At 43.2% G+C, this 22,741-nt stretch overlaps 1 protein-coding gene across 2 annotated transcripts in view; it reads left to right on the top strand.

The window, feature by feature from the left end:
- LOC139759163 (uncharacterized) overlaps positions 1-22,741 on the top strand; it is a 350,907-nt gene that overhangs the window by 156,568 nt on the left and 171,598 nt on the right. For both annotated transcript variants that reach the window (XM_071681208.1, XM_071681207.1), the window contains one exon: positions 12,252-12,399. In XM_071681208.1, the coding sequence (XP_071537309.1) occupies positions 12,370-12,399 (30 nt within the window). In that variant the 5' untranslated portion in view covers positions 12,252-12,369. The remainder of the gene's footprint in view (positions 1-12,251; positions 12,400-22,741) is intronic.

The following is a 22,741-nucleotide window of genomic DNA, read 5'->3' as shown; positions in this document are numbered from 1 at the left end:
ACTAGTTTACGTAATTAGGACAAACTATTCCTTTGAGAAGAACCAACTAACTCATAAGAGAAAGAAGCAAAACTGTTCAAAAGAGTTACAGTAAAACTTCAAACTAGTTAATATATATATATATATATATATATATATATATATATATATATATATATATATATATATATATATATATATATATTTCATTTCATTTTCTTTTTTTTTCCTCTCGTGGACCCCTCGTTGTGTGTCGGGAAGACGATCTCTTCTACTTAGCCGCTCAGACAGAACTTTCCCCTCCAAGATCCCACCAGACACAGATCCCACCACACATAGATCTCACCACATACAGATCCCACCACACATAGAATATAGCTGGGGTTAGTGAGGTCTGCTAGTCCCTCTTCAGTGGAGGAAAGGCTTCAGAATGTTTTATATTTTCTTATCTGTGTCGGTGTTGATGTACCGAACTTGTCATATATATATATATATATATATATATATATATATATATATATATATATATATATATATATATATATATATATATACACTAAGCTAAAGTCTTCGACGGAATTTGAGGCCCAGTGTGTAAACATGTATGAAGATGGATGACGTTTATATCTTTGGACAGTTACACGTGGGTGATTTGGACAAGATTTATGGTCCCCCTGGATCCTGGTCCTTCCTGTCATCTTCTAATTTGGTGTAGTGGATCTCAAGGTTGCATTCCACCTCGGGTTACCACTGTATGTAGTACGTTAGGATGGGAGGTGGGTGGTCAGTGCTTCCGCTCAGAGAAAGTGTGCCACTTCAATTAGTTATAACCTCGAAAATCTTTGAAATAGGTATATATATATATATATATATATATATATATATATATATATATATATATATATATATATATATATATATATATATATATATATATGGTCATATTTAGAGACATCATTGTGAAAAATAAGAGTTACATATGCCCTTTAACTCCCATCAATGGTAACTGACTATCCTGAATGTTGTTGCGGGATCTTGTGTTGTACACAGGAAAGCCAGGTAACAAAGGCCCTGATGGTCCGTGACGAGGTTATCTGTTGGAGGACAGTGATAGTCTCGTACATTCCTAATGTTTACAGATGGTGATAGTGAAATAGGAGGCTCCGTCTAAGAGAAATGTCTCTCACTGTTGGAGTTAATCATCCACGTGTTATTATGCTGGTTGGTTCTGTTGCTCCTCCTTCTTGTCTTACTCGTAGGTGTTCGGCTGTGTAGGAAGTAATAGTGTCAAGTCATTGTTACGTATGAAAAATGCATCATACCGCCTTTTGACTCTGGTGTTGTTGACATAGTCAGCTGCGGCGTGAAAGTGTTGTATGTATGTATGTCTTCCGTCGTACAGGACCAAAAAGACCACTCCTCCTCTCTCAATTCTCTGAGTTAAATTTTTTTTTATATAGTTTGTACGTTTGTTACAAATACTCATGGCTCCTCCAAGTACCATGAGGAATGTAGTCATACTTCGTACGGTTATGGGTTGACTCATCTGACTCATGGATGACCAGCGAGGCACAGGTTGTGCAACGTGACCTCTCCTCAGCGTGACTGAACGTCAGCGGCCTCCTCACCCATTTGGTTCAAGTTGACGTTCGTGTCGGCTCGATGGAGGCAGTCGAGGTTGGCTGTCCTGCGACAACACCTGTTGATGTTTCAGAGGTCTTACGGTGGGGGAACCAGAGGGTTCGCATCCCGCTTTACGGTCCACATTTCACTGTGTACTGGTCAGTGATCTTCCCTCAGTCTCTGGTGTTATCCATGTTTGCTTATCGGTCAATATAGCTTTACCAGCGGAGGCTTGTGTCTTCTTCCTTATTTTACGAAACCTTCTTCCTCTCTCCTTATTCTTCTTTCTTCCTTCGGTCCCTTATCAGTGTCTTCCTTCTCCCGCCACTCCAGAGAGAGGGAGATCTATCTGAAAAAAAAGATGTAAGACACAGTGTTCCGTTCAGGTCGAGCTTATGAAGTCGCCGCGATGTCTGCAGGAACTCCCAGTATCGGTGTCGATGTTCCCCCGTCGGCTGGGGTCCTGGTGTCCTTAGTTGAATTATAGATGCAAGTGTGTGTGTGTGTGTGTGTGTGTGTGTGTGTGTGTGTGTGTGTGTGTGTGTAGTGCAGCGGCATGATGAGGAGATTATGCGATTGTGCCCGACCTCAGCGTCATGTGTCACGGTCATTGATCATGTTTATATCCTCCCGACGTGATTTGAGGAGGCGAGTGTTGGTCGTATCGATGTAGTACTTGAGGGTGACCTCCCTCCCTCCCTCTACCACAGTGTGCATGACTCGGTTCTTGTTTAATCACTTTTTTCTATACACCAACTAACAGAGGTAGGCTGAAGGGGGGTGTCCCACATATTGAAATATAGACCCCCGGATATAGATTAGGAAAACACACATTTATATATACACAGATGGACAGTACAAAGGGAAGTCTTACGAGTTAATGGCCCCATTGTCTAGATATGGTCCAATCTCCACCCTGATGGCTAGCAGACCCAATCCACTGGACCTGGAGTGTCTCATCGCACACTTCAAGAACCCAGGTCAAGGCAAGTTTCAGCGTCTGAGTTTGAAGAGTTACCCCGGGTAACCTGAACGTCTCTTATACTTTCGTTCATAACGCTTCTGGTAATCAGTGCGTCTCGGGAAGGTGTTTGCCTGTCAACCGGACTTATTTCAATTTCAATCGGACAAATTTCATAGGTGTAATCTAACCTGTGACTCGAACTGGTTCGTATTTGTTCGGGTTCACATTTCTGATTTATATGACTCAATCTTATTCAGGTTCCCGATATACTCTGAATTTCACGTGGTGATTTGTAACCCAGTTTTTTTTTTTTTTTGTAGTATGATCTGCTTCTAACCCATGATGTCTCTGAAGTGTCCCGACTCATGTTTTCCTCAGTGGTTCGAGACTTGTTTCTGATGTTCTTCTGACGAGTATAATATGTCGTCTGACATGTTTCTGGTATGCTTATAAGTTGATCCTGATTTATTATTATGGTAGATTTTTCTCAAGTGCGTTTTCTCTTTTGTATCTAATGTTGTCTGACATGATTCTGGTGAGATACAGCTCAGATTCCTGTGTGTGTGTGTGTGTGTGTGTGTGTGTGTGTGTGTTACAACTCGAGCGAGCCTGTGCGTGAATCACAGTCGGTTTCGCTAACCACTACACCACGTCGTGTGTGTGTGTGTGTGTGTGTGTGTGTGTGTGTGTGTGTGCCTATCTCTCCTGTGTGTGTATAGATGTATATGGATAAGTTATTCTCATAGTTTGAATGGTATTCTTTGGCTTTTATCATAACGAAATGGATAAATTGACAACACTTATGAATTTAGGCATGAAATAGAACCAGTCGGGAAATGACGTGTTTAGTGTAACAGAAGACGTATGTGATATGCAACAAGACTACGAGAGGACGAGGTAGCAGAGCTGATACTGAACACAGGTAGGGCTGTGGCCTCTCCCAGACGCTTCAGTACGAGCGTTAGGCGAGATATCATGTTAAGATGGTGAAGACTTAAACGTCATGTATTACTTATATGGTCAAAACGGCTTCTAGATTTGTTAAGGATCCCACAACGATCAGCAAGTCTCTTTAGCTCTTCCTGACGCCTTGATCGTAAGGACATACTGGAGTTAACTAACTAGGCTATCAAGTGAATGATGCTCGAAGACTTCATGTTTCCATTTAGCCAACGGGGGGAGAAATGGTCGTGGAAATACGACTGAAGTATTAGGAGAGAGTGTGTGTATGTGAGTGTGTGTGTGTGTGTGTGTGTGTGGAGCAAAGGAGAGCAAGGAACATAAGGGATTAACTACACTCACAATATATTGAGCTTGCAGGATTGAGGAGCGTGATAAGGTACTGAGCATGACCGCGGTGTGAAGGCGGGTAAAGTAACTTACAAGCCTTTGAGGAAAGCGTCATTAAGGAGACAGTTCATGCCCATTAACTTGAAATGCATCCACAGTGGTAACACACTCTTGGAACACTGAAACCCTCCTTGTGTCATTAACTTAAGGCTGTCTTGAGAAGTGTAGGAGGAAGAGCAATCTTGATTGTGGAGCGAGGAAATGACAGATGGGAATATTGCCTGACTCGGATGATCCAATTATCATGGAACCGGTAGTAAGGTATTGGCACTAGTGCAGGTACTGGTTATGCCAAGTATATACACAAGGTCATGTTCACCAGTAGATATGAGTACAGGGAAATGTGAGCTGACTGCATTTGACAATGAAATGGTAATGTGAAATGTACCCAACATGTTGTGTATATATTCCTGCACGACTGTTTCCTTGCTAGCTTCGTTGCAGCTGTCACGCTCTTGGGCAAAGTTTGTTACTTTGGTCATAAGTAACATATAAGATAAAGGTATCATTACTTTACCTTCATGTACCATCTTGAGCACGAAGATGCGACCCTTCAGCACAGCAATGTGAAACTGCTGTAGGCGAGTTCCTTATACTGCTAGAAACGAGTTCCCTAAGCTGATGTAAACGAGTTTCCTAAAGTGCTAAAAGTGAGTCCATTAAACTGTTATGACAAGTACATTAAACTGCTGTAAGCGAGTTCGTTAAACTGCTGCAAACAACTTTCAGTGTTATAGTTCATATGTTGAAACGTAATGAAGCTGTAGGAGAGAACACGTGTAACCCGAGTGTGTGTGTGTGTGTGTGAGGCAGAGAAAATTCTTCAGCCTGGGTTAGGGAGGGGAACCTCACAGCCACTGTAGTGCTTGCTCGCTCCGCCGGCGTCACTAACCTACCATCGTGGGTAGCACCACCGTGGTAGGTGGTTATCTACCACCAACCACCTCTGATGGATAGATTATTGACAGTGTAGTCTATCTTCTATATAAAGGTCTGTCATTCTGCCTCCCCTTCCCCCAGTCACACACTCAACTATCTCTCTCTCTCTCTCTCTCTCTCTCTCTCTCTCTCTCTCTCTCTCTCTCTCTCTCTCTCTCTCTCTCTCTCTCTCTCTCTCTAATGAACCGAATATCCTCTATCTCAGTGTTTTGATGAGATACATATCACCGCTCCTGGAGAATCTCTCAGCCCTCCCTGGGCTTGGCTGCTAGGAGAGAGTGGTGGTGGTGGTGTTCGGTGCCGTGTGAGCCCACGCCGACACCCGTGCCGCTGTTCAGCTTCTAATAGGATCTGAAGTCCTTGTGTTGCTGTCAATTATCGGCCTCAGGGCGATAAGGGTCCGCTCCACCTCTCTACTCCCTCTGATAGGTTTTTAAAGGATTAAGTCCTTCTTTATCCTGCAGGCTCTCGTGTCCTGTTCTTCTTCCTCTTAATATATATATACTCACCAATGACTGTGCTGTACTGGTCCCCTAATGACTTCAATCTGTCAGTGGTAATCATTCTTTATTTCCATGCTGGCGTATGTGGACTCTCCGGTTTCGTGGCGTACAGATCGACTTTCGTGGGACTAATAGCGCCATGAATCAATTCTCTTTGCCTGAGCCACACACGCCTTCAGATGATGTTTTGTTTTGAAGTCTACGACACCCAGAAGGGTATTCCCAACATGGCAATATGTTTACTAATAAAATCACATGTTTAGCATATGATAGAATATATATATATATATATATATATATATATATATATATATATATATATATATATATATATATATATATATATATATATATATATAAGGATTTGTAAATGGCGTCTGGCAATAAGTGACTGCGAAACTTGGCCTCAGAGGGTCCAAGTTGGCACAGGCCACTGATTAGCCAATACCAGCAACCTGATCCTCACATGGGGGTCTGGGTGGAGGGAGGTGGGTGTGGAGGTGGATGGATGGGGGTTGTGTTTGGTGGGGGTCTGGGTGGTGGTGGGTGATGGGGGTAGTCCTAGCGTCAATAGACCTTTTCATTTGAGTTCACACGAGAGGTAAACTGTGTAAACGATCCGTGTTTACGGCCGGGTTGAGCAGAACTCTCTCAGTGAGGGTGCGCACGAGGGTAGGACCCTTGACCATGACGGTGCGACCCTTGACCTGGACGATACGACCCTTGACCACGAGGGTACGACTCTTGATCACGAGGGTACGACTCTTGACCGCGACGGTACGACCCTTGACCACGACGATACGACCCTTGACCATGACGGTACGACCCTTGACCACGACGATACGACCCTTGACCACAACGGTACGACCCTTGACCATGACGGCACGACCCTTGACCATGACGCTTCCAACAGCTTGCATATCATCAGTGACACACTAGGTCATCCGTTCCACCAACTTACCTGTTAACAGACAAATCTGCCACAAACAACGTCCAATTACCTGTTCACAGACAGATTGCAACCGCTTTTGGAGATGCTAGTCTAGTATATGCCTGGCCAAGAGGCCTGGTATGGGGGTGCTTGTATGCAGAACCTCCCAATCACGTGAACTCTTCCTCTGTAATACACTTACAAACTTGCATTAACACTTTACAGGGAGACAAATTGCAGTGTGGATGTGTGGTTGCATGAATCAGTGTTGGGTGTACTGGGGAACAGGCATGAATACAAAAAAGAGGCTTTTTATAATGTATACATGTTTGTAGGATAATCAAGACAGTCCATGCTTGGTAGGGCGATATGTATACACATGTGTAAGATAATTAAGACAGTCCAAGCTTGGCAGGACGAATGGTTATACGCTGGTCATGACTTTCACACCAGACCTTGATGCAACTCCTTGTTTGCTTGTGTGTTTACCTATTTGTACAGTACGAGGAGAGTGCTCTACTCTCGTACGATTCCAACCCCCTGTACGAGCGTTTGCTTGCTTGTGTACAAGCGTTTCCTCACTTGTATACAAGTGATTGCTCGCTTGTGTACAAGTGTGTGAGCTTGCTTTTGAGCATGCATGGCCAGAACTTGGTACAAGCATGGACTTTTATTATGTGAGTCTGCACAGTCATAGGTTTTATGTGTACGTCTCGCAGACCATTAGAGATATCTAAACCTAACCTGGCAGGATAAAAAGTGGGTGCTTTATAGTTGTACGCGTCGGGCTAAAAACTGGTTACAGGGAGGGGATGATAGTATTAGTGTTCCTCTGACACAACGCACCAGATGTGTACTGAGAGCATGGCCGGGGTGAGGGATGCTCGCTCCTGTGAAGTGCTCCCTAAGCCCTGAGCTGCACGTGAGTGCACACCAACACGATTTAAAGGAAGTCTTGTGTAATTATCTTCTCAGACTGTTATGAGTTTTTGAATGAAGCGTGGCGGGTTAGGCATCACTGTGGATCTTTATTGGCCAGGGTCTGCTTTCACTCCTTTCATCTCTTGCTCTTCCGTATCTCAAACTCTCTGCTTTCCCTAGTAGCTATTCTCCAACGCAAGATTCCCCAACACTGCCCCTGGCTCTCCCACTCTGCCTGTTTGATCCACCTGCCTTCTTGTTCTCGTCCTTCCCTCACTGTCCCTCCACCCTCCTCACGCATGGTTCTCACCCACCCATACCATTCGCACGGACAATAAGTTACCTCCACATTTTAACAGGGAGGGTAATTGACCATGTGGGTTGGATGGTCTCGCTTGACTGCCTTACGATGTAGCTTGCAAGAAGTAACTAGTGTTTTTACCCTTTCTTCTGTGGAGCAGAGAACTTTCTCGGTGTTGCACGCATTGCATCACAATGTTGCATGGCTATAGGGAGCCCAGGAAACTTGATTCTGACGAAGTTTGCCTTTTAATGCAAAATCTTAAAGTCTGCCGAGGAATTTTAGAGAAACTTGTATGAGAATCAGGGGTTCGCTCTGCGTCAAGTCTTCCAGGATCGACCTATTCGACGTCCAGGTGTGCGCGATCGTTCGACGGCGTACAGTACCTGTGAGGGACACACACACACACACACACACACACACACACACACCGTGGCACCACCACTTATTACTTATAAGCCACAGTGCCACCGCCTCCTCCCTGCACAATGGCACCACTTGTTAGTTACAAGTGCCAGCACTACCTGCATCTCCTTCCTCTTGCCCCTCCTCCATCATACAGACGTGGCGTTCAACTGGTTCCCGTACTGGTGTCATCATGATGAAATGGTCATCATTTCGTGTACCGGTGACATGAAACGGAGTGCACTGAGAGGAACCGGGTACTGACTGAGGAAGTCATCTCGACCATTGAGATCCGCCAGCCGCCACCTTGCCTGGTGCGTGGCGCTGAGGCGAGCCGGAGGAGCTGGGAGAGGGCTGAGGAAGTTCAGCTTCACCATTTGTGTGACATGCTTAAGATCCTTCAAGATTCCTTGTGAGAGTTTAGTGTTGGGCGATCCCAGCCTGGCGTCTGTCTACCTAGTGGATGTGGACGTAGTGATCCCCAGCCTTGCATAGTGCCGTCATCTCTTCCTTATACAATGCTCCTCTCTCCTCCTCCTCCCCCCTCACCTGTGATGGCCTTATCATGCTCCACATCGCTCCCTTATAATGCTCCGCATCCCGTACTTATGCTCGTACCGCCTTGCTCAAGAGGGTTGAATCGAAACAAGTCGTCTCTCTCTCTCTCTCTCTCTCTCTCTCTCTCTCTCTCTCTCTCTCTCTCTCTCTCTCTCTCTCTCTCTCTCAAAAGTTTCCTCATTAGCGTGAGGGAACAAAATACGATGGTTGAGCCCTCCCGTATTTTCCCTCCCCGCCGGCCAAGTCGTTCCTCCCGTCCTCACTGAAGAGTTCAGCGGTGAGCACCGCCACACATTCTTACCCCTCTCGTCTCCCCACTTGTCCTGGGTTACTCTAAGACTGACCCATGAAAGAGAAAACGAAGCTCATACTGTATGAGGTCACTATCTTTTTTTTTTTCTCCCCCTTCCTCCATGAACCCAGGACTCTCTGCTGATAAGAGATATCGTTTGAGTGTTTGTCTGGCTTTGATTTGAAGGTACTGATAGCCATTGTATTAACTACGTCTGGGGTGTAGTTTGATCCAGCGTCCTAACGGCGCTACAACTGGAAAAATAATTTTTGCATAAACGTCAGCATTACTTCGTCCTTATAGTTTTATACCGTTATATATCACTGTCCTGATCATTGATGTAGATGATGAAATATATGGCACACACACACACACACACACACACACACACACACACACACACACACACACTCCAAGACACACACACACACACACACACACGGAATCATGGAGAGAGGTGGAGGCAGATGGTGTGTGTGTGTGTGTGTGTGTGTGTGTGTGTGTGTGTGTGTGTCTTGGAGTGTGTGTGTGGCAGCCTCTGTGGGACTGTTGGTGTTACTGATGCAGTCTTCCTGGCCGCTGCCTCATGCCTCATACATACATACATACACCCTCCCCCCTCCTCATACATCTCTGGCCCTCATACATCTTATACAACCTTACATCTCTCTCTCTCTCTCTCTCTCTCTCTCTCTCTCTCTCTCTCTCTCTCTCTCTCTCTCTCTCTCTCTCTCTCTCTCTCTCTCTCTCTCTTTCTCTCTCTCTCTTAAGATATCTGTATATTTATCTATCTATCTATCATATGAAATGTGAGCTGTAATGACCACATCTTCTACGAGGATTGCCAGTGTGTGTGTATAGGACGCGAATTCCCTTCAGTGTTGGAGGTGGGTGAGGGAGTGTCGTGGGTGAGGTGGAGGGACGATGAGTTCCGGGGTGGTATAGCCTCTTAGTGCCCGTTGGAGGAACAGAAGGGCGCCACATACTGGCGCTGGGATCAGAGGACTCCGTTTCCCGCTCTTAAGTTGACATGTCCCCCGCCACCGTGACGCGACCTGTGAAAATACACTTTCCTCCACCAGGTCAAGGGGCGTACTGACCCTAAGGCCATCCCCCCCTCCCCCTCCTTCTCGTTCCCTGGCCAATAGTAACTCCTCCGACCTCCCACGAGAGTAGAGGGTAAGATTGGAGGGACAGACAAGCACCCAGCGACCCTCAGACTTCACTGTGTGTGAGGGGAGAAAAAAGTAGCCCTTGCGACTCCTCATCGTGGAGGAGACGCTGGGCAGAATGAGAGGGCTCTTCGCTCCTCCCTACCCGGTCGCAATCGGGGTTTCTTCATCAGGGACAGTGGGCCGATCACCTGCCGTGGGGTAAGGGGCGGTGGTGAGCTATCTGCACGTCGGCCGGCCTTCAGGCATCTCTCCCTCCTTCTCAAGTGGTCTCACGTCACTTGTGAGGGCAGATGTCTCAACCTCCCTGCCAGGCCATGGTGACAGATCACACAACAAGTTTATTTTCTTTATCTGTTTACGTTTTCTTAACCTCCTGAGCACGACGGAGCGACTCTTGGGTTCTCAAAGGCCGGGCCACATACGCCCAAGAGACGCACGGTCGTGCTCAGTGGACGTACCGTCGTGCTCGAGGATCGCACGGTCGTGCAGAAGAGTGAGTTATAAAAGGACTGCCCAGCACGTGGGAAGGACCTGCAGTGATAGGCGACGTCTTAGCGCACCTTCCTTAGGGACTATGCAAATAAGAGTGTAGCGAGGCGATAGCCATGATTACGTCAGTGAGTGGTGTGTAGGTAGCGTTTAATACACGTCTCAATTCTTTATTGCTATGAAAAAAGTATGAATCTTTGGCAGACAGATTTTGTTTGTATTCATCCTGTCTTTAACAAGATGTATCCCAAAAAGTATGTTTAGCTTCTTGCTCGGGGAGGGACCTTCCTGTTTGTGGGACAATGTGTTTTGATCCGTATCTTGTAATTGGCTGTGGTACAAACACTTCCTCCTAGAACCTGATAAATAATAAATACCTGAATTATGGTAATGAAAGGTTGTTATGTGTGGAGTGACAGCTGCTGATTATGATACAAGAGCTCTGGCCTTGCATGATATTACCGTATGAACAAAACAATAATTTTTGCTTGAGGAATTCAGCTCAGTCATTTGAAGTCAAGTTCATATCATGGAAGAAGGTGATAAAGGAGATTAAGAGGTAATCTCACATTTAGGGCGGTGATCATGGCTATTGTGATTATCTTAAAGAAAATGTCTTCATTTGCTGTTTCAGCATAAAGATGATTTCTGATGATTTTTTTATATCTATTTTTTGGAGGGTGACTATGGTTGATAGAGTCCAGTCTGGTGTTGGCGGATCAATACTTTTAATGGTTCTGGTGGATTATGATCTTCCTTCGTGCTGGTGGATCAATACTTTCCATGGTTCCGGTGGATTATGACTCTTCCTTGGTGCTGAGGATCAATACTTTCTATGTTTAGGTTAGATCATTACTCCCTCGTGCCCCATTAGTGGAACAGTGAAGGCAACTAACTGTGATTTGGCAAATATCAAAATAACATTCATGTTTATCGATTAGGAAATAGTCATCAACTTGTTCACATTCTACATTAAGTCAAAACTAGAATATTCATCTCATTTTTGGTCTCCGCACTGAAGCACAAAGTACTAATACAGGAGGGCAACAAATATAGCACTAGAATTCATAGAGCTGAGTTACAGGGAAAGGTCACAGTTCTTGAATTTGTCCAGTTTGGAAGAAAAAAGAGTAAGGGGTGACCTTACTCAGCCTTTAAGTTTTAAGCCAGTTTTATGATGATACTTGTGAACTGGTCTTGGAAAGATGCAAGGGTAAAGCAAGAAAGGGACCATGATATAACTAAGCAATGTATATGTTAGAAAGGACTTAAAAAAGGTTGCTTTTACAGCATCAGAGCAGCAGATGAGTGGAATAAACTTGAGTGAATGAAATTAGGAATTTGGACAGCATGCATAAGTTTAAAATGTTGTATGATAGTTGAGAAAGTTTAAAAAAAAGGGGGCCCCCACGAAAATAAAACTTTCCTTTCCATACAATACAAATAAATAATCATGCACACATATTTGCTTTTGCTTTCTTCATTAAACCACTTCTTGCTTAATTTCAAAATGGCTGTAGTCTTGAGGAAGGAACTTGAATATTAGTCACGATAAGAAAATAAAATAAAGATGATTTTTAGATTAAAATGTTCTCCTCCTCCGTTACTCTTTCTACACATTTATGGCTGAGGTTGATGCCGTGTAAGATTGGCACGTTCTGCTCCTCACATGGACCCTTGTCTTACGTCAGCCTACTCTCTTTAGTGTAAATGCCTTCTCTCACTGTATCATAATATCTAATGATAAGAGTCCAATCCAACCTTTTTTTTTTTTTTCGGATTCTTGGCATTATAATAAGTTCCTCTTTTGTCCTTTCTCAGGAGGTCCTTTGGTGATTGGAGCTTCCAACAAGTCCTTCAGGCAGTGATCCTTGATCCTTTAGTTGTGTTAGCGGTCCAGGGCTGCTACTGAGGCCTTGAGGACTCGAATCCCAATGACATGGGCCAGAAATTATGGTGGAGAATATTGGTAAGTTGTTACTTTTTAAGATCTGTTTGCTAATGTAGACAGCTAGGATTTTCGACCTTGGTGTTTCACTTATGACCAGTTCACCTCATACTCATCCTTTTGAGGGAATGTAGGCTACCTGGTCGCCTTGCATGCTCTTTATCTTAACCTTCTTGAGTACGATGGTTCGATCCTTGGGCACAGGGGTACGATCCTGAAGTCCAAGGCCAGCATACCAGAAGGACGTACCGTCGTGTTCAGGGATCGTACCGTCATACTCATCAGTTGTACTCATCAGTTGTACTCATCAGGCGCACCGTCGTACTCATGAGGAGTAACATCGTACTAATGATTCGTACCGTCGTGATCAAGGGGTTGAAAGTATATGCTTCATGATTCGTACTGAAGGAATGAAGATAATATGTGGAAGGAAACATCTGTACCACATGTAATACGGTAAATATAAGAACACATGTCCATTTAACGGCTGAGGTGAGTCAAACAAGGTAACGAAGTATAATATGATAATTAGTTTCCTCGTAGTGTTTACCAGGGAGTTACATTGCAGCAGCACCGAAATGCTTGAGTCGAGAGAAGCAGTAAAGAAGATATTATGAATTAGTGTTTTTTTTCTTTTTTATCGCCAGGTTCCGTGGCTCTCTTTAGATGAAATGAAGGTGATTGTTCTTGGAGAAGCTGATAATATTTTAGGGAAACTATTTAGACTCTTGGCCTGGATGTACTTGGTCTAGTTGAAGGGTTGTGTGTATGTGTGTGTGTGTGTGTGTGTGTGTGTGTGTGTGTGTGTTTACTTTTGTGCATCGCCATCATCACCAACAACTCTCGGTCGAACATCGGGTTTTGCGGATTCTTTAGTGAGGTTTCTGGAGACCTTGCCTCATCAGCCACCATGGGAGTTCCAATATTCTTTATTGAGCTGCCGAAACTTAGTCTTCATCCCGTCAGCCAACTTACGTAGTTTTAGTGTTTCTGTCGCCCTGAGCACAACGCTCCAACCCTTGGGTATGATGGCCTGGCCTTCGTCCAGGCCCTTAAATGTTAAGTCAGAGACCAGGTTATCACCCCAACAAATCTCACCGTCGTGCTCAAGGGTCGTCCCGTCGTGCTCAAGGGTCGTTCCGTCGTGCTCAAGGGTCTTCCCGTCGTGCTCAAGGGTCGTTCCGTCGTGCTCAAGGGTCTTCCCGTCGTGCTCAAGGGTCGTTCCGTCGTGCTCAAGGGTCTTCTCGTCGTGCTCAAGGGAAGAACACCAGGGCCACCTCCATCTCAACATGACCTGTTCCTGGGAGGAGGGGTAGCACTGGTCAGTCAGTATTTGCACGGTGGGGTCTGTCTGTGTGGTGGTTCGACCCCCAACCTCTCGTGGTATGTTGCTGAGGAATCTGTGGATGAGAAGGATTGGATAAGTTTGCCGGAGCTGAGGTGCAGGCGCGGTGGAGACTCCCCGGGCATGAGGTCATTATGATCACAGGTACATGCTGCTGGCTTCAGCCTGTAGTACAACCCATCATGCACCTCAGCAACTAAGGCATGTACATACACATCCTGCAGTATAAAGGAAGTCCCCATCGAACAGAGAAGGAATTTTACCATTACAAACATCACACACACACACACACACACACACACACACACACACACACACACACACGTGTGCACGCACATGCGCAGGTGCATACCAATGTGAATGAGAACATGGATTAATCGTTGGAGCCAAGCGCGGAGCGAAAAAAAAGGGGCCAAAATATAAGAGTATTAATCAACTCCAATTTGACTGAAGTGGATATTACGGTTCATCATAGTGATTTTCCTGAAGTATCTCAGCGTCGCACCTATTCTAACCAAAGGGTTCTGAAGGAAAATATAACCCAATTTCTTTTAAACATTCGCCCCCTTGAGTATGACGGTATGTGAGAATACATGGGAAGGAGAGACAACATGAGACCTGATGTTCCATGACGAAGTTATCTGCGGTCGTCATCTTATTTGTGGTAGAAACAGGATAATATAGCAGGAGGACCACCTCTTCACCCACCACCGCTCCCTCCGGCTCAACACTCGTCAGGTAAAATAAAAAATAAAAAGTGAGAAGAAAATCTCCGTCGTATGGTGAGAGTGGGTGCGACACAGTAGAAGGTCAGGCTATCATACTCAAGGGTCGTACTGTCGTGTTCAAGGGTCGTCCCGTCGTGCTGTTTTACTCGGGGATCCCTCCTATCTGTCGTGCTCAAGGCGATGATGTATAAAGACCAGACCTGCGGAAGCGTGACTGAAAAACATAACTCAATAATAATGGAAATATTTGACTAGAAATACCATGTTAGAGCGGAAGATAAAAATGGGTATTGAATATGTACGATTCGATAAAACGAGACGTTTGGCTAATTAACTGCAGTGAAATTACATTCTGGAATAAAACTGCATATATATATATATATATATATATATATATATAAAGGAGGATGGCATTATATTGTGACGTGTAGTCTGGGGTCGTTAAGCTGACGTATGTGTCTGCTTGTCCCTCACAGAACTGGTCTCGTCTGGTCTTATTATTATCATCTGGTTTTCTTTTTTTGTAGCGGAAGTTACAAGTACCTCCCGATCCCAGGTCTTGTACAGGAAACTTTTATATCGGGCAAATTAGGCGATAATAGTTATAATGGTAAATTAATCAGCACCCGCGCACACACAGAGACACAGACACACACACACACACACACACACACACACACACACACACACACACACACACACACACACACACACACACAAAATAGTATATGAATATACGTATAGTGATTACTGTTTGAGTGTTACGAAAAGAGGGTTTTATATTCGCGTAACCTCTTTTCTTAGTCTTTCATATATACTATTCCTTGATCATCTGTATACACACACACACACACACACACACACACACATGACACACCCCAGCTTAAGCTAGGTACCCTTTCATTGACCATCCCCAGAGGTTGAGGATGAACAGCTGTGTTGACTGTGAGCCGATTGCCTCGCCCGGGATTTGAACCCGGGGTCGGTAGATTGGAGGTGGGTCGGAACGCTTACCACCGAGCTACAGATGTTCTTTGTGTGTATGTGTGTGTGTGTGTGTGTGTGTGTGTGTGTGTGTGTCTGTGTCTGTGTCTGTGTGTCTGTGTCTGTGTGTCTCAAAGAAAGTTAGGGTCTGGGAGTAAAGTGGTGGCGTTGCGGGTTGTGTGAAGACTAAACCCGTCATAGTGCTGAACTCCGCCTTAGCGAGTGTGGGTCTCAGTGTCTCGGGCCCGTATGTTCCACACGTCCTCAGGTTTTCGGCTCAGTTCCTGCTGAAGGGATCCTCGCTCGTCTCATCCGAGGACGCTGAAGTGAGCAACAGTCACCGTAAATGACTCTTTAGGAAGGTTGTAAACACGCGTCTGCTGTTGAAGATGATCCGTGTATAAAGTCTGTGTTGGTGAGAGACTTGTAGAGTTGGTCATCCCGGTAGAAGACTTTGTGTTGGGCACAGCAGCGCGCGCTCTCCTCCACACGCTGACGGTAAACCTCCTCATCTGTACGATCCCTCTTACTCAAGGGCTTCAGTGCTCTGAGATCATCATCGTCCCTCCTGCAGGAGGGGTTGAAGGTTGACTCCAGGTGCCACGTTACTGAACTCCTTGAGCCACATCGTGATGTCTAGGGGATAATGACTTGTGTTCAATTTTCTTATTAGAAGTCAGACATTAATTCGCAAAGATATCGAAACGCTGTTTGTGTGTGTCATTACCTTTGTGCTGTACGAAGGAGTTTTACACTTGTGGGGCTTTCTACGTTCACAATTTCATTGCTCAGTTTACTCTATACATCTAGTACTCTCATACTGTAAAAGGATTTCTATACCTTCCATATGGAGTCTCTTGTTTTCAATTCTATATCATGGCCTCTAGTTGCTGTATCACTGCGTCTGTTGACGTCGTTAAACAGGTTTGAAGACTAAGGTTTCGGATCAGGTGACCACTTGTTCTTACTTCCTCCTTGGTTTATAGATTTAAGTCGCCTAACAAATGACCATGGCACCGTCTCTGTCAGTTCTTGGTGCTTCTCTAAGTGCTGTGACCCAAACTTGAAAAAGCATAATTTGGCATGTATAATGGGTGTTACCGGACTCCGCCTGCAAGTGAAACCCCCCTTATCGTCACTGGGCGAAAAGGGAATACAATCTCGTGAAGGAACTTCTCACTTCATTTGAATCCATCACTTCCTCGCTCATGACGGAAGCTGCAGGAACCCCATCAAAGGGGTCTTAGGGTTTGTAAAATGATAACAATGTTAATGATAATGATCAATCAGGTGGGTAAGTGTGGTATCATGGTACTAGTATACCCAGCCAGCAAACTCCAGGGATATCATCATGTTCTGGAGGTTAATGGTCGTATGCGTATACGCCAGTGACTGTGGTCTTCTTGACCATCTGCTACACACACACACACACACACACACACACACACACACACACACACACTAGTGCTGGGAAGAACAACACTGTTGCCCGCAGTGTCCATTACAAGAACGCGATGGTTGGAAGGCACTGGAGTTGAAGTCTGGAAGATCTGGAAAGGCTAGCATTCATGGGATCAGGAACCGGCAGTTTTCACATTAACAGGACTTTTCCCTAACCAGGCTTGAGTATGTTTATATTTGTTCTGCCATACTCGAATGATACTCGAACGAGGATTAAGTTCTTAAAGCTTCCTTTCTGAAAATAATTATACCGTTCTAAACTTTGTGTAATATAACATAGGTTAATGTAATTGGTAAGTTTTGTAAAGGTAATTATATGTCGTTTAGCTTCAGGGCACTACTGTCGTTAGAGAAAACAAAAGGTTCTTTATTAGCAGGACAGTTGTTGGTCTCCATCTCTAACGGTCTCTAGTAGCAGAGCAGTTGTTGGTCTCCATCTCTAACGGTCTCTAGTAGCAGGGCAGTTGTTGGTCTCCATCTCTGACGGTCTCTAGTAACAGGGCAGTTGTTGGTCTCCATCTCTCACGGTCTCCAGTAGCAGGGCAGTTGTTGGTCTCCATCTCTGACGGTCTCTAGTAGCAGGGCAGTTGTTGGTCTCCATCTCTCACGGTCTCTAGTAGCAGGGCAGTTGTTGGTCTCCATCTCTTACGGTCTTAGATGAGCAGGCGAAGCAGGAGAGACGGTAGACGCCACAATGACTGGTGAGTACTGGTAGTGGATCGCCTTTGCTACCAGTGTCCCTATGAGACATATGGTGGCGTCGGTGTCGGAGGTGTAGACCGACATATGGAAGGGCAGGCAGGTGATCATCCTGGTCAAGGAGGTGTTGGTCCGTAAGATTGAGGAAGCGACGCGGACGACGGCGTCCCTCGCCTTGAAAGATCTTTTTAAGAAATGCGCGGAAATGTCTCCGTCCTGAAACTTGACGGATACGGATCATGATGCGTGTGTTTGATGAACATTTCCTCTGCAGTATTTTATAAATATCATATCTACTGAAATTCCCACCTCGAATATAAAACAAAATTAGATTTTTACATCTTCGTAATAGATGATACCGTTGTTGTATGTGATGAAATGTTTTTAAAAGCCGTATTATGATGTTGGAATTGCAAGACGCGGGCAGTGCAGTGGGATCTGGATCTACTCTCTCAGTTTTTTAAGTTCTGAGGTAATGTTATGCTCTCAGTGCGTTATTATAATGCTACAATGTGGTATATATATATATATATATATATATATATATATATATATATATATATATATATATATATATATATATATACGAATATAGTGCATTTGAACGCGCACTTCCATATAACGTACAAATCTCCAACAGCCAGGATCGAAACTGGGACCCCTGCGTAGACAAAACCACAGGAGAAATGAAATTGTAGCAGTTACAGTTTCATTCCTCCTGCGTCTTTCCCAGATATATATATTACCTATTCCATAGCTTATTTGTAGAGCTGATCTGTGGTATAAATGATAATGTTCTTTTGACTAACATGTTTTACGATGTGATGAATAAATCGAAGTATCCATTTGAGTCTGTGTTTATCATCGAGTAATATTCTAGGTATTGGCTATATTGCAAACGTATTTGGTAATTTCTATCTTCAATTGATCTGGGTTTTTTAATGCGTGTACCGTTGATATCTGATACAGATTCTGGGTTGATTATATTACCTTTTTTTTTTTTAGGTTAACTAATGTATGTCAGTTTTTATTGCAGTTTTATGTTAAAATTGATCCACTTATGTATATGAGTTTGAAACAGAATCATTATATGTATGTCTCTCCCGGAAGATGTGATAAAAGTCATTATTCACTAGTAACCACTGAAATTGAACCTATTATATATATATATATATATATATATATATATATATATATATATATATATATATATATATATATATATATATATATATCACATAGTGGTTACTGAGAACAAGAATACACTTAATATGATCCATTGCAGTGTTTAGCCATGTCTTCCACTGCTGCCTGACACTGCTATGATAACTTCTCTCCTTTGCCCTGAAACAGACGCTTTTTGCTATGACTTAAAGGTTGACGAATCTTTTGATATCCTTGTGAACGATGGATCTCATAGAACACCGGGTATGTTACACACAAGACTTTGAAAGTCTTTACATATAAATAGTCTAATGACTCTATGTATCAGATATTACCTCTTGATTTCATATCGTCTTTCAGTGGATGTAGTGAATATCAACTCCTTGTATGTGAATAGATTCTGACGGGAAGATGTGCAACATTGACCAGTTTTACTGGTTCATGGCTGGCCAGTAGGTCTAGTAAGAGAACAGCACGTGCAGAGCTTTCACCATGTACCTCCTCCTCACGATTGTCCACCAGGCTCTCGAGCATGAGATGAAGTCATTTCGAAATAGATGATAAAGATGTGTCTCACAGGAAAATTGTGACCCTAACGTGGCCTGTAGTGTGTGCATATATATATATATATATATATATATATATATATATATATATATATATATATATATATATATGAATGACTGTAAAGGTAATGGATCGTGAAACGAGAGATTTATGGGTAAACGCAGAAGGGCGATATGGGTCAGGTTTGAGGGAAGACTTTCGGTCGTATAGCGACAGATTAGATGGTACGGTCCTCCTGCTGCCCCTTGGAGAGGGGGGTGGGGGTGTTAATGAATTGAGGTGGTCATTCATTTGTTCCAAGTGTAATGTTGTTTGTTTCGCTCCTATGGAAACTACTCCTGGTGGTGGAGACGACTCCGCAGATCGCAAAGACGCGGATCAGTTCCTGTACTCGTTCGTTTGAGATCGACCAGTACCTCTCCTTTAGCACGACGATGGTATGATAGCCTGGTATCTGACCTGACCTGACCTAACCCTTAAGGGTTTATGTCAAGGGCCAAGACGTCATACTGAAGGGTCGTACCGTCATGTTTTGCAAAAGGGCGCCAAGTCGTATTCGAGAGTCGTAACGTCTTGCTAAAGGTGTGCTCTGTCGTCGTAAATCAAGGGCCTTACTGTCGTACATAAGTTGCTGATGTGTCCTTGTGATGTTTTATGCAATGTATACAAAACGAGATGAATGTTTTACTGCGGGAAATAATACAACAATTATGATCATGTAGTGAGAGTTGGTGCCTTCGCTACAGTGTCCAGAAGGAGGGAGGTTCCTCCTCATAGTCACCTACCACCGACTCAGGTGAACTTGCCGGCTCTCAAAGTCACCTGCGTTGAAGTTAGGGTGCGTCATTCACATTATACAGGGAGCCAACTTAGGAGTAGGGACCTGTCACTAACTTGGGTACCATCTCAAGTTGACCAAGCACTCTAGCTTAGATACCAACTTAGGGTACTAGCTTAGACACCAGCTTAGGGATGATATGGGTCTAATTTAGATAGCAAATCATCGTTACAAATGAACTACGAAAGATGAAGATGCACTACGTACAGTAACAGTATCCCATATTAACTTCCCTCGAGGCATGAGTAAGTTGGATCATTTTTGCATTACTCGCAACAGTTTCCTCATGAGCAATTATTTTGGTGTGATCCCAGATAAAGGAGACATTCTAACAGACCGGTTTGGTATAGACCCAGATAAAGCGAACATTTTCGATAGACCAATATGGCATAAACCCAGATAAAGCGATCTGAGGTAGACCAGTTTACTTTACTTTGATGTAGAACACTTTACTTCAATAAGCAGTTTAGGAAGATCAGTATGGTATAAACCTAGACAAAACATGCATTTCAGATAGAACAATTTGCTGTCATAAATACCAGATAAAGCGAACGTTTTTAAAAACACCAGTGTGATATACACTTAGATGGACCAGTGTGTAATAAACCCAGTTGAAGTGGTTTATTGTGATATAAACCCATTCGAATCCATCTAATCATGGCAGCGTAGTTTACCGAAATTAAACCCATTTTAGGTAAACCACTTAAGTTATAAACTATTCAGAGGCTAGACATTTGAGACTGGACCATTGTAAACGCAACATAAACCCGGATGACGGTAACCTCTGATATGAATTAGTGCTTTATAAACCCAGATGATGCCAACATTTTGATAGAATGGCATAGCATAAACCCAGATGAAGCCAACCAGTATATGAATCACTGTTCTGTGGCCAAACCGTATATAGATTATTGTTTTGTGGCCAAGTCTCTATATGTATCATTGCTTTGTGGCCAAACAGTAGTATATAGATCATTGTTCTGTGGCCAAGTCTGCATATGTATCATTGTTCTGTGGCCAAGTCTGTATATGTATCATTGTTCTGTGGCCAAGTCTGTATATATATATATATATATATATATATATATATATATATATATATATATATATATCATTGTTCTGTGGCCAAGGCTATTTGTATGGATTATTGTTCTGTGGCCAAGGCTGTATATATATATATATATATATATATATATATATATATATATATATATATATATATATATATATATATATATATATATCATTGTTCTGTGGCCAAGACTATTTGTATGGATTATTGTTCTGTGGCCAAGGCTGTATAAGGATTATAGTGTTCTTTGGCTAAGGCTGTGTATGGAGCATTGTTTTTATTGGCCTTACTGAAGCCAGGAATATAGGTGAATGAATGCGGGATGAAATCAGACAAAACCATTTGAGATGAAATGTTGCTGAAAACCCAATTAAGGTTATCCTTATGAATGAAACACATTGGTTTAACTCTGATTTAATTGTAAGACAGGAGGAGACAGCATTTCATATTGATCACTGTAATCTAATCCCAGGTAAATCCGGCTTAACAGACGAACTGATGATGTATAAACCCAGATCAACCCAACAGCGAGGAGAACCAGCGGAAAATATCCCAGAAAAATAACAAACATATTACAATGACCAATGTAATATAAACCAAGACTAAAACCTATTCATGTGAATCAGTGAAATATAAACCTAGATAAGAGCAATATTTCATGGTACCATCATAAATAGAACCAACGTCTCAATGACGTTTATGATAATCAAAAGTCTTGAAATTACACTACATATTGGCACTTCACATGGTGGTGTTGTGCCACACGTAGTGAACACTCTGTAGAGATGTATGGATACACTACACGTGCGATTTTCAGATTAATTTCGACTGGTGCGATGAAATGATAATCATTTGATATTTTGGCTTGTCTGTGTTCCATCACCGCTTATCCTCCAGTCAAAGTGATAGTTGGTTGGCCTGGTTCATCTCGTATAACACATCAGTTCGAAATATATATATATATACATATTTTCCCTATATATATATATATATATATATATATATATATATATATATATATATATATATATATATATTTCTGAATCCTAGAGAAAGAAATACACTTGATATAATCACTACAATTCTTTCAGTATGTCTCACTTGTGTTGGCCCTCACCAAATCACCATTTACCATAGCGTTAAGACTGGTAACTCGTACCCTACGATATGGATGGCTCTTGACCGAAATCATATTACTAAGGATTTCTCCCAGTTAGCCTAATGCATGAATAATGAATGAGATGGTGATCAATGACACTCCATATTGTCGGTACGCTCATGGATTACGGATGCGCGAGGGACGGTGCCACGGAGACACACAAGTGGAGCCGAATTCCACTTTGTACCAGCTATTTTTGCCATATCGCTGCGCTTGTAAACAAAAGCAGAACCAATTTCTACGTTTTCTGTGTACCAGACTCAAAGAAATGTGGCCGTTTGTTAGGTTTATTCCTGTAGTCCGAAAATAAAGCGAAAGAAAGATAATCTTGACTTTTATATATTTA

This window comes from Panulirus ornatus, chromosome 32, assembly GCF_036320965.1.
Source record: "Panulirus ornatus isolate Po-2019 chromosome 32, ASM3632096v1, whole genome shotgun sequence".
NCBI classification, from domain to species: Eukaryota; Metazoa; Arthropoda; class Malacostraca; order Decapoda; family Palinuridae; genus Panulirus; species Panulirus ornatus.
This window is presented reverse-complemented; position numbering and strand designations above follow the sequence as displayed.